Source organism: Saimiri boliviensis, chromosome 4, assembly GCF_048565385.1.
Source record: "Saimiri boliviensis isolate mSaiBol1 chromosome 4, mSaiBol1.pri, whole genome shotgun sequence".
NCBI lineage: Eukaryota > Metazoa > Chordata > Mammalia > Primates > Cebidae > Saimiri > Saimiri boliviensis.
In genome coordinates this window covers 53,088,063-53,099,627 of record NC_133452.1, presented here as the reverse complement: position 1 = coordinate 53,099,627, position 11,565 = coordinate 53,088,063, and the positions used below count along the sequence as shown (strand labels likewise).

The window sequence follows — 11,565 nt, the reverse complement described above, 5'->3', positions numbered from 1 at the left end:
GCCTTAGTCTGAAACCAAGGCAAGAAATTTTTCACAGATACTGAGCAAAATAAACCTATTATTAGAATGACATCTGGGTACTTGAAAAGGCAGGCACAAATTTGCAAACATGAATCAGAATTCACTAAGTAGTCATTTCCTTTTTTTTTTTTTTTTTTTTTTTTTTTTGAGACGGAGTTTCGCTCTTGTTACCCAGGCTGGAGTGCAATGGTGCGATCTCGGCTCACCGCAACCTCCGCCTCCTGGGTTCAGGCAATTCTCCTGCCACAGCCTCCTGAGTAGCTGGGATTACAGGCACATGCCACCATGCACAGCTAATTTTTTGTATTTTTAGTAGAGACGGGGTTTCACCATGTTGACCAGGATGGTCTCGATCTCTTGACCTCGTGATCCACCCATCTTGGCCTCCCAAAGTGCTGGGATTACAGGCTTGAGCCACCGCGTCCGGCCCAGTCATTTCCTTTTTTTGACAATATTACAGTAGAGCAAAGATATCCAACAGACAAAGGTCCTCTGCTGTCTGTTTGGGGCTGCATCTAGGAGTAAGGGGCCACTTTTTCTTAATCCTTCAGCTAAGGTGAGAGTAGGGGTACCCTTTTCTAATTCCTACAAAAGTGCCATGCACCCATGTACACTAGCTGCTACCCTGGGACAACAGACAAAAACAGGACAAGGTAACATGTGGGTCCTCAACTGATAAGAATTTCATCAGCAGCAATTAAATCCAGTGTCAGCTGGCAGAGGAAGGTACCTGAGAATGAGAACTTAAATGATGACGTGGCATACAGACTGGATTTACAGAGGTCATGAAATTGAGTTATATCAATGATACCCAACATGCCAACAAGCTAAAAGGCCTAATTTAACACAATAAAATTCAGTAGAATCACAGGTTAAGTGCTGAACACTGCATTGAGTGTAGTCTAGTTCAGTGATTCTCCAATTTAACTTTTAACATTTTAAGATTTTATTTAGTAGATTGTAATATAGGAGTCAGCTGGGTAATATTGCTGCCATAAAGCTCCAAAGATACACTTAGGAAAATACAGTAATTACAATGCCATTAAACATCTTTCTACTTTGCCAGATGGATGAAACCTTAAATTCAATTCTTGGAATCAGGGTTTGAGAGAGATGTTGGCAAAGTAAATCTCCTACTGAAGGCTTTCCTAACGGATGAAGAAAAGTTGATGAAGTTAATATGTACTCAGGTAAACTGAAGTATTCTCCTGTGGAATCAAGGCTAGATGTATCCTGTAGATTCCAGAGAGCAGAAGAGCAGACCCGTTGAGACTTACTGCGATGGGGAGGCGCTTTGCACAAAGTAAATGTCATCCAGAGGCCAATTCACAGGTCACTCAAAAGCAAAATTGTGGAGAGTGTGGGGGTAGCATGGAGCAAATGGCAGTGCGTACTGCATGAGCAAAGGGATCTCTCTCTCTCTCTCTCTCTCTCTCTCTCTCACACACACACACACACACCCCACCTCGTGAGATAAATTTCCTCTTGTTAGCTACCTACATTAAATGCTTTGCTCGTGACCTTCTATGATTAAAATCTGTTCAGTTTGCTGGGTTCGATGCGCTTGGATTTAGTGTATTTTGTTGGTACAGTAAAGGACACAACTTCTGTATAGGTGATGCCCCCCCCCCGCCCCAACAAGTACTCCCCTCTCCCACTAACTTCTCTTTGAGAAGAGAGTAAAACTGAATTCTGGAGAAAAGAGGCAGTAACTATTCGGGAGGAGGTGGACGGAATGGGAATCAGCCCCGGTAGTAAGATTCTTGACGTTCTACTCGCTTTCCTCTCCCAGAGTTGTGCGGAAGCATCAGCTCCTCCCCCTGGGCCTCCAAAAGTTACCTTTCCTTTGGGTGAGATTCTCGAACCCGAAGCGTTTGACTGCTAAGAAACTAGAACAAGTTACAGCCAAAGAGGCCTGGCGGGCAGGGATGAGGGTAGAGACGGGGCCTGGTGGCGGGGAGGGCCGGGCGCAGCTGTGAGCGGCGAGTCCCGGGAGAGGAGGAGCAGGAGAAAGCGGGGCGGGCCTGCGGTCGGGGTTCGGCCGGGGGAGGGGATCCCCGTTTCCCCCTCCTCATCATCGCCTCCTTGGGCTGTGGTGACGTTGCGGTTTCCTCCCCTCTCCAGCGGAGCCTCAGCGCCCGCCGCGTCCTCCCTCCGCCCCTTTCGCCCACACCTACCCGCCCGCGCCGGCCCGGCTCTCAGTAGCGCCGCCGGAGGCTGCAGCAGCGCATCCTGGGGCGCGGCGCCCACCATCACCCATGGCGCGGCGGGCGCGCGGAGGGCTCGGCTAGGAGGGGGCCGGGAGCCTGGGCGCCCTGGAGTGAGGGGGTTCGGGAGCGGGCTCTGGAGGCTGCGGAGGCGACGCAGGAGAGGACGGAGCCTCGGCGGGGAGCGGTAAGCGGAGGGGCGCGCAAGGGGCGAGCTGGGGTGCGCGGCGCAACTTTCTTCTGGAGTTTCGGGCGGGTAGCCCGCCGGGCGGGCGCAGCGCGGGCGGGAGACGGAGAGCCACGTCCCCGGCTGAGAGTCGAGCGCCTTGGGCTGAGCGCCCGGGCCCGGCTCGGCTGGGCTCGGGGAGAGCGCCTGACGCGTGAAGCCAGAGCCGCGGGCTTCCCAGGCGGCCGAGCAGCCTCCGGGGGCGGCCGTTCGCCCCTCCCCACCCGCTTGAACGCCGAGCACCGAGCCGGGAACGCGCTGAGAACCTGGAGATCGCATTCCGTGAGTCGGCTCTGGCCGGCCCAGCCGCGATTTCCTCGACAGCCCACGGGGCCTCGGCTTCACTCTACCGGGTTGGGTGGCACAGCCTTACGTCCTCCTTTCCCCCGGTACCCCAGCCGTTTGGGGGCTGGGGAGGCGGCGGCGGCGCGTGTGCCGATCCTGGCGCTGGCAGCCCTACTTTGCGGCTGCGGAAGCAGAGGAAGAGCGTCCCAAGCCTCTCCCAGACGCTGGATTCCAACGTTCCTTGGCTCCGCCGGCGCTCGGAGAAATTGTTAGTAAACCTCATCCCGAGGCAGCCCTGGGAGGGAAGGAGGCGGGGGCTTGACTCACAGACTGGGAAGCTCTGAAGGCGAAGCCACATGGGCTCGGGATCTGTCGGGGCTGGAATCTGAGCTAAGTTTGTGACCTGAGCACTTTTTCGTTTTCATCGCTTCTTTAAGGCAGCAGTTTCCTCCTAGACCGGCTGGCATTCAGATGGAAACCAAAGTTAAAATGGTTAAAATCAGGAGGTGAACCTCACCTGGAATTCTTTAGGTCCGGCAATGACGCGTTTAGTTCTAGGAATCTTCTTGTAATAAAGTTCCTTTTAAAAATTTTTTCGTTGGTTATAGTTTAGAAAGTCATGGTTTAGCATTATTAATTAAATGCGCGAGAGATCTTCTCAGACATCTTTTCAATATTTTTCACATTATAGAATTTAAACTTTCAATAATTCCCGTTTTTAAAAGAAATTTCTCAATGATAATCTCTATGTGAAATGGTGATATACAATATTGTATAGAGTATTCTAACTGTATTACTAAGTGGGATCACAAAAAACCTAATGTGCCAACGAGAAAACAAAATATAGGATTATATGAGTATTTGTTTCAGGCAAATACTTAGATTTCTGTATCATGACCTCTTCCTTTGAGGGTCATGATACAGCTATAAGTTCTTTTTTGAAGTGTGTAGGTAAGATCTGTTCTAGTAAAAATGGAGAAGTTAACAGATTGAATTTGATGTCTCCATCACCTAGTGATTCCTCTGTGTGGGTTCAGCAAAAAGTGGAAGACAGTGCTGGTTATGTAGGTTACATACAGAGGTATGTGAGATTAGTCTTAGCGCTCTTGGAGCTGCTGATACAGAACCTGAGAAACATCAGTAAGCAGCACTTCCCAGGTTTGAGCTTGGGAAGAGTTATTTTTAATTGACTAGTATATTATATCAGTATCAGTTTTTATGAAGTTTCAGTTAAATAAAAACACTGGCCTACAAAGTACATCTTGACAGATTAAAAAACACTGATAGTACAGCCACCAAGTAAAAGGAAATTCTAAAAACAAGAAACAAAAATACGAATGAATGAAAAGAAAAGACACTTTGACCAAGAAATACTTTGACGGCAGAGCACAGTAACAGTATAGGCAGTTACCATGATGGCGTTATTAGGTTCCATTCTTAATCCTGCATAGATATGCTGTCCCTCCCTCTGATCTTGGGGACTTGATGGAGAGAAAACATTGAGTGAGACATTAGCTAGGTTTGCTTTGTGAGGTCAGGACCATCTTAGTGACTAATGTTTGTGTGTACATCTGTTTTAGTATTTATGAAATTAATTCACAAACAAGCTAATACAGTTCATTTCAATGAGATTTATGGGCTCTCCAGTTCAATATCTAGCAGTGCTGCCCTGAGAGGACCCAGTGGTCGTCCATGAGATGAAACTTTTAACTTCACAGACACTTCCCAGTGCCTCATTATAAACAGTTTGTTTTAATTTCTGAAAAAGTGCTTTAAGATCATTGATGAAAGTGCATTCTGCAATTAAACAATAAACTATGTATACATTTCTTAATGTTATTTGTGATAGAACATTTTGGTATTTATTTAGAACTTGCCTTGGATCACACTGCATTGCATGAAAGAAATTGCATGATTTTCACTCAGTAGCATGATTTCAATAAATAATTATAGAGACAAAAAAGTATTTAAATTTTTGTTTTAGTATATTGGTAATCTTTGTTTTCACAAAGGACGAACAAACTTCTAAAAGACTAGCATTTTGTGTTTGTAGCATATATTAAATAATACGTAACCATTGGCATACTTCAATCCTAAATATAGTAGATATCCTTTTTCACCACTCCACTGTTCGTTCCCCAACTAAAAAAAGAGAAATGCTGTTATTGACTTGGGATGTGTTTGTGGCAGGCCTTTGAGGAGAGCCAGAATCTGTGGTAGAGGGAACTTCATTATAGTGGACACTATTATTCTGTTTTCTGAGAAGGGCTGACTCTTTACTGTTCTGAAGGAGTGGGTTTGCACCTGAAGAGATTCAGTGACATAACCCTACGAAAAGAATGTGTCTGAGAAGAGGATAGTACAGTTATTAAATGCTTACTCAATTTTCTGTTGTTCGTAGCAGAATACTTGAATCTGGATAATTTGCAAAGAAAAGAAATTTATTTCCTACTGTTATGGAGTCTAAGTCCAGGGTTGAGGGGTTGCATCTGGGGAGGGCTTTCTTGCTGGTGGGGACTCTGCAGACTTCTGAGGTGATGCAGGGCATCACATGGTGAGGGAGTTGTTCATGCCAGTTCAGGTTTTTCTTCTTATAAAACTATTAGTCTCACTCCCGTGATTACCCATGAATCCATTAACCTATGAATCCATGAATAGATTAATAATTCATGAGGGTAGAAGCCTCATGACCTGATCACCTCTAGGTCCTACCTTCCAATACTGCCACATCCACATTGGAGGTAGTTTCAACATGAGTTTTAGAGGTGACAGTTATCCAGACCATAGCAAATATGTTAAGATTTTCTCATCATTGGATCATGTTATCTTCCCCTATAGTGATGGGTAGAATAAAACTCTCTGGGGCACCACATTACCAGCAAATGTTTAGGTGACACAGCAAAATTCCTTATACCTCAAGTTGGTGCCCAACATGGCAGTGAGCCAAGTTATATATAAGCCCAGAATACTGAAAAGGAAAATTATTTTCCTATGAAATTCATATGGTGAATTAGAATGGGAAGTAGAGATTAAAATCCCAAACTCTTGAGGTGTACTGATCCATGCTACCATTTGGTGATAACAATAATTAAGAATATATGTTTCACAAAGTCTTCTCAACTCTAATGCCCCATTCTAATGCTTTTAAAAATTAAACTCTTCATTAAGTGGATATTATTTTTAACTGAAATAATTGTTCTTCAAAGAAAAATCTTTCTTCCTAGCTACTTGGGAGGCTGAGATGGGAGGATCACTTGAGCCCAGGAGTTTGAGGCTGCAGTGAGCTATGGTCACACCATTGCACTCCAGCCTGGGCGACAGAGCAAGATCCTGTCTCAAAAAAAAAAAAAAGTCTTTTTATGTGTGTGGTAAACAAATGTATCCCAAATTTCTATCATCTCACTTTAGTGTTTCACAACTTCTAGTTATGTGTACAAGAGTGGCTTGATTAGTTGATGGTGAAGTGTTGCAGAAAAGAATCAAACTAGAAAGAAAAATAGAAGGTATTATGGATGAGATAAAGAGTGACCATTACTATTAATAAACCCTTGCTTAGAAATTCATACGCATTTCAATAATTGCAGTAAAGGAAAACCCCTGATCATACAGCTACACAAATACTTGCATTTTAAAATTGCCTAGTACTTTTAACATTTTTCAAAGAATTCAAATATTTTAATGTTTTAGCCTAGTAGAAATGGAAAGTGATATAGAGCTAGTGTCTTACACTCATTTTCGGTGTGTGGTAATGGACATGCTAAAGGTAAGAGACTTGTCTTTCATTTTCAAGTCATTAGTGGTATATCTTAAATAGAACATTAACCTAAAGTACACATTTAATTCTACTTTTATCCTTTGTGACTCCAAATTCATACTATTAAAGACTCCAACATTTCATTTTCCTATTGCTCTACTTTATTATCCCTTTTACTGCTCACTACTCCCCATGAACTGTCAGCTCCCTAAAATGCCTCCGTGCTTCCCAGGCTAGTGTAACTGGCTATTTACAGATCCCCTTTCTGCAGCCCCCTCCTCTTCCACTCCTGTCTCTTCTCATGCCTTCTAAGGATTCCATTGTAGGGCCTCTTCTAATTCCTGCAGAGCCCTAGGCTGATTGCTGAGTCTCGTTAGCTGTACGTTTACTAATTGTGTTGCTTACTTCTGCCATGTGTAGGCAAGCTCCAGCCTGTTGAGGGTGTGGATTCCAGATCCTCTTTCAGATGCCCAGAAGAGTATAAACCTGCTGGAGGAATAGTGTTCAGAAAGCCTGTTAGAGATCACAAAGAAGAAAGGCAATAATTTTAATTTGGAAAGAGAAGAAAAGATTATTGAAGCCATCTGTTTATTTCTTGAATGGAGTAGTTTGTTCGGTCTTTAATTCAGAATAACATGAATTCTAATGTGTATTGATTGCCACCGGATTTCCTTCTGTTTGCTTCAACTCTCTTGGAGTATTCCACAAACGTGATCTTGGTAGTATTGTCCTAAAATGTTAGTAAACAAATTCTGAAAGAAAAAAATTTGTCTTTCAGTAATATGTAGAAGCTATAAACAATACTGACAAATAAGCATAATTTGCTTTTGCATTTTGTATTTCGGAATAGTTATACATATTAGGTGAGTATAGTCTTGTTAGAGAAAATATAACAAAATACAGATAGGAAATTGGCTTTCAATTACACATATGTGACATATCCATTGTAAATTATTTATTTTCATCCGCTTTGTCCAAGACAGAATTAGAAAGAGTTTGCAACTGAATGTGTCTGCATGCCAACCCCTCACCTTTTGCATATTTTTTCTAGACTTAATAGTTTCTCTCTTCTCTGTTATTAATGTGAACTATAGTAGAATAATCATATCGAAATTCAAATAATCATATCTGAAGTGTGTGTTTAAATTAGCATTCTTGGCCTTTTAGTAGAAATTGAATAGGTACATAGTTTAAAAAGCTGTCATTTAAATCTTTACGTTGGAAATATTCATAGAACTGTAAAGTTGTGTTTATTGCTTAAATCAGGGCTTTTGCATTTTTCTCATGTGTAAGAATAACAAATCTAGCTACTAAACAGTAGGCATTTAATGCATGCAAACATTATATTACAACAAAGTTGAATCAGCCTTTCCTAACTCTAAAGGAATTTGTAAAGGAAATAGGTTCACCAAGCTTGTGGGTCTTTAATGTTTTACTGATGAAGTAGAAAGGCAGTATATCAGCTCTGTTGTTGCTGTCAAATGGCTGTTGCAAGAAAAATGATGTTTGTTATCAATTCCTGGAATAAGAGGTAGCAACATTAGTGTTGTATAATTTTTTGGTAAAGTGTAGTAATCTGCAGATAAAGTCGTGAATCCATATACATTGTTCATTTAAAGAAATAACTTACTAGAAATGGACGCTTGTTTACCGAGTAGTCCTTTACACTGGGGTGCTGAAAGGGATTTCTAGAATTTTTCAATTTTAGAAATGAGAAATGACAATTTTTGTCACTGAGAAAGTCACCTCAGTGACAAATACTCAGAAATAGCATGATCAAGTCATTTAAAAATATTTCATTCCAAGGTGCACTCAATATCTGACACACAGTGTAGAGCAGTAGTGAAGACCAAGGTACCCGGCTGCAATACAACTTTGTGTACCTTCTAGACAGTCCTGACTAAACTTTTATTCTTGAAGCTGTGCTATTTTTGTCATTTTCATAGCCTTAAGGACAGACAAAATGCAATGGATTTCTAGAATTGCACAAATTCTGGGGAAAAATCTTTTCTTAGGGCCTTTGCAGTTTGATGATACCATTCCAAGGTGGTATGAGTGGGACCAGGCTCACCAACCCCATGAATAATCAGGCTTGGACCAGCTGGATTTTGGAGTCACCTGCAGTGTTTACATTTCTCCCAAGGAGGGTAGGGACCTGGCAGGAAGGGAAAAAGTAGCCTGAAAGGGAATGTTGAACAGCTGTTTTCCATCTTCCCTGAAGAAAAAGAAGGGGGAAATTGACTTAAAGCAGGCATCAAGGGGATTTATGCTAAATACAGGGAAGTTTTTCTGAATGCTTTTATCCTTTAGGGTGGATTTCTGAAGAAGACTTTAGAATTCTTCTTTTGTTTAGAAAGGTTTAAATGGGGTTGCCCTGAAGGATGTTAAATTTGTCCTCTGGGGCTCTAATTTACAACTTCTGCTCATTTGAAGTTGAAAATCTTAGAAATTAGAAATGATTTAATTATATAAATATAGAAGAAAATGTTTTAATGTTTTACATAAAAGATGCCTTTACATTTTCTACTTAGTATTTTTATAAGAACAAAGTACTTATTGACTAAATATTGATCATATGTAAGAGCAATCTTTCATTCAGGTAAACATTGCAAAACTCCTTCATTCCCTGCTTAATCTGTTATCTCCCCAAACAGGTCATTTTTTCTCCATAATTCTCTTTTTTATTTTCTAAATTGTTAACGAAACACTTAATTAACAATAAATATTATCTATATTCCAGGTGTAGAGCCTGATTATTTGATATACATATGCATCATGTAATGATTGTCACAATCAAATTAACACATCCATTACCACCTTACTGTACCTAAAGTCCCCATCCACATTTCTTTTTCATTCTAGATAACCTTTTTTTTCTTTTTTTCTTTTTTTTTTTAAAAAGTCTTGTCATTTACCTTTCTTTATATCATTTTCTGTGGTAGAGCCAGACTGGTAGTGAGAGGGAAAGGATTTCAATAGTTGTGTGAATATAGCGGACACTCATCAGTCATGTAGTCAAAATATGGAGGTTGCCCATGTCAGACAGAACCTGAAAACTTCTGTCATACCATGCTTCTTATTGCATTGTTTATGGTTAAAAACAGTAACGATGTTTTTATAAACAGAATGCTAACTTTATTTTGTTAGGAAGATGCAATCTCCAGCAGAATTGATCCCATGGTTTTAGGCCTGTGGCTCTGTTTTTTTCTCAATATTAAAATTAGGCTTATTGAAATTAAGATGTAAGTGTCTTAAAAGCAAGTTCATTTTGATGTAGCATAAGGTGTTGGGAAATGCACTCTGAGCTGAAGTAAGTAGGTCAGTGGGCCTGAAGAATGCCAAGAAATGGAGCTCAGCTAAGTTAATGTTTTAGGTATTTGGAGTTTTGTTTCAGGTTAGTCTTATATAGTTTTGAAGCAATTTCAAAATGCTTTGTAAAATTACCTGTTTCAAAAGAAACTGATTCTTGGGAGCACTGAAAACCTCCAAAGTTATCTTAGGCAAGGATGTCATTTGCTGGCCCCTTTAGTTACCAGATTACTTTTTTCCTCTTTCTCCTCTATCTTTACCTTAATTCTTCCATAAGTTAGAGCTTTTGGTTTTTTGAGAAAACAAAACTTAGAGCTTTTGGTTTTAATGAGAACCCAGGAGAAATAGGGAGCAAAATAGGAATTGATCTGTTGCTTTTATGCAAATTCAGTTTATCCCTTCTTAAACTATTATGTGAAAATTTAAGATCCACTTTCTTTTTCTAAGGAAACAAGTATTCAGGGTAGATTCATTCTATTATCTATGTGCTTTGTTATAGTACTAAGATATTCACCATTAAAATTTGTAGACTTCATGTGGCTTGCATAGAATTATTCTGTATAAAATTCAAATTAAGAAATGGCATTTGAGTGTCTGCTATGTTAACTTTAAAGTTCAGTTTCACCTCGTCTTGTTAAATTTCATCTTGCAAATTTTAGATTGCTGGACCACTTCCAATATCTCTTTCTTGAGAAAGGTTATGTATGGCAGTATTTAGACTACTATATTGCCATAAAATGATTAACCCTAAACATAAGGAAGTGGAGTTGAGTTAGTGGTGTTAGAGTGGTTATATTACAGATCCCTTCTTTGTGTGCTTGTATCTTTTTTTCTTATTGGTGAAGTCCCTGATGTTTTGTTCAATTATTGCAAGTTTTAGAAAAGATAAATCTGTGTTACTTGAGAATGCATGCTTTGATATATAACTTTTCCCAGTGTACTTTTGAAGTTGGAGAGTCAGATGAAAGGACATTTTACCTTAGTGATAGAAATACTGAAAGGATTTAGTCATTGCATAAGTATTTGCCAGATACTGCTGTGTTTGAGGGGATGTCTAGGTGGATGGAAGAGGGGAAGGCATGCAAAATAAATATAACTTAGTTTCCAGCCTTGAGGAGCTATAAAATCTGGTTGGAGAAGAATAACTAAATATGAAACTTTGTGAGAACAATTAGGTGCTGAAAGGACATGAATGTATGCAGCAGGATTATAGGAAGGAAGAGATCCAGGGGGTTCCAAGGGCAGAAAGGGGAGAGTGAATTGGGTCTCAGAGGATTCTGTACAAAAAAGAGGAAAGGAGAAAGCACTACAAGCAGAACAGCCAGCAGAGCAAAGGCGCAAAAAGAAGAGCAGACAGATAGGGAGCAGCTTCTGGGTCAAGAACTTTGTGGAAAAGTCATGGGAATTCACTTACCTCCTTTCATGACATTCTCTTTTTGTCCTTCCTTTCTTTATATATTTTTCATTGTTTTCCACAAGGGTGTTTTTTACACCACAAGAAAAACAAAGAAATCTCAGACCCTGCCTCCCAGCAGCTGATACCTGAGTAGTAATCCCTTTAGAATCCAGAGAGGACTGAAATAATAGATGTGAGATAGAAAGATAATATGTATATTCACATCACTCAGTAAGTACATACAACTAAGTGTATAGCAGAGACAGTGAAATCTGTACACATTCTTACTGACCCCTCTTTAATGCCCAATTCATATACTACCACCTCCTCAGCGCATCCATCCTTCTTCACCTCAGCCAGATGTGTC

At 40.7% G+C, this 11,565-nt stretch overlaps 2 protein-coding genes across 2 annotated transcripts in view; one reads left to right on the top strand and one right to left on the bottom strand.

Annotated features, from left to right (window-relative positions):
- Window positions 1–1,920: 1,920 nt before the first annotated feature.
- Window positions 1,921–11,565, bottom strand: part of LOC120363276 (uncharacterized) — a 31,424-nt gene continuing 21,779 nt past the window's right edge. The window contains 2 exon segments of the mRNA XM_074397092.1: window positions 1,921–2,910; window positions 3,257–3,319. Coding sequence (XP_074253193.1) covers window positions 1,921–2,910; window positions 3,257–3,319 — 1,053 coding nt within the window.
- Window positions 2,223–11,565, top strand: part of DSE (dermatan sulfate epimerase) — an 81,874-nt gene continuing 72,531 nt past the window's right edge. The window contains exon 1 of the mRNA XM_010349311.3: window positions 2,223–2,415. The gene's annotated coding sequence lies outside the window, so the exon portion shown is untranslated. The remainder of the gene's footprint in view (window positions 2,416–11,565) is intronic.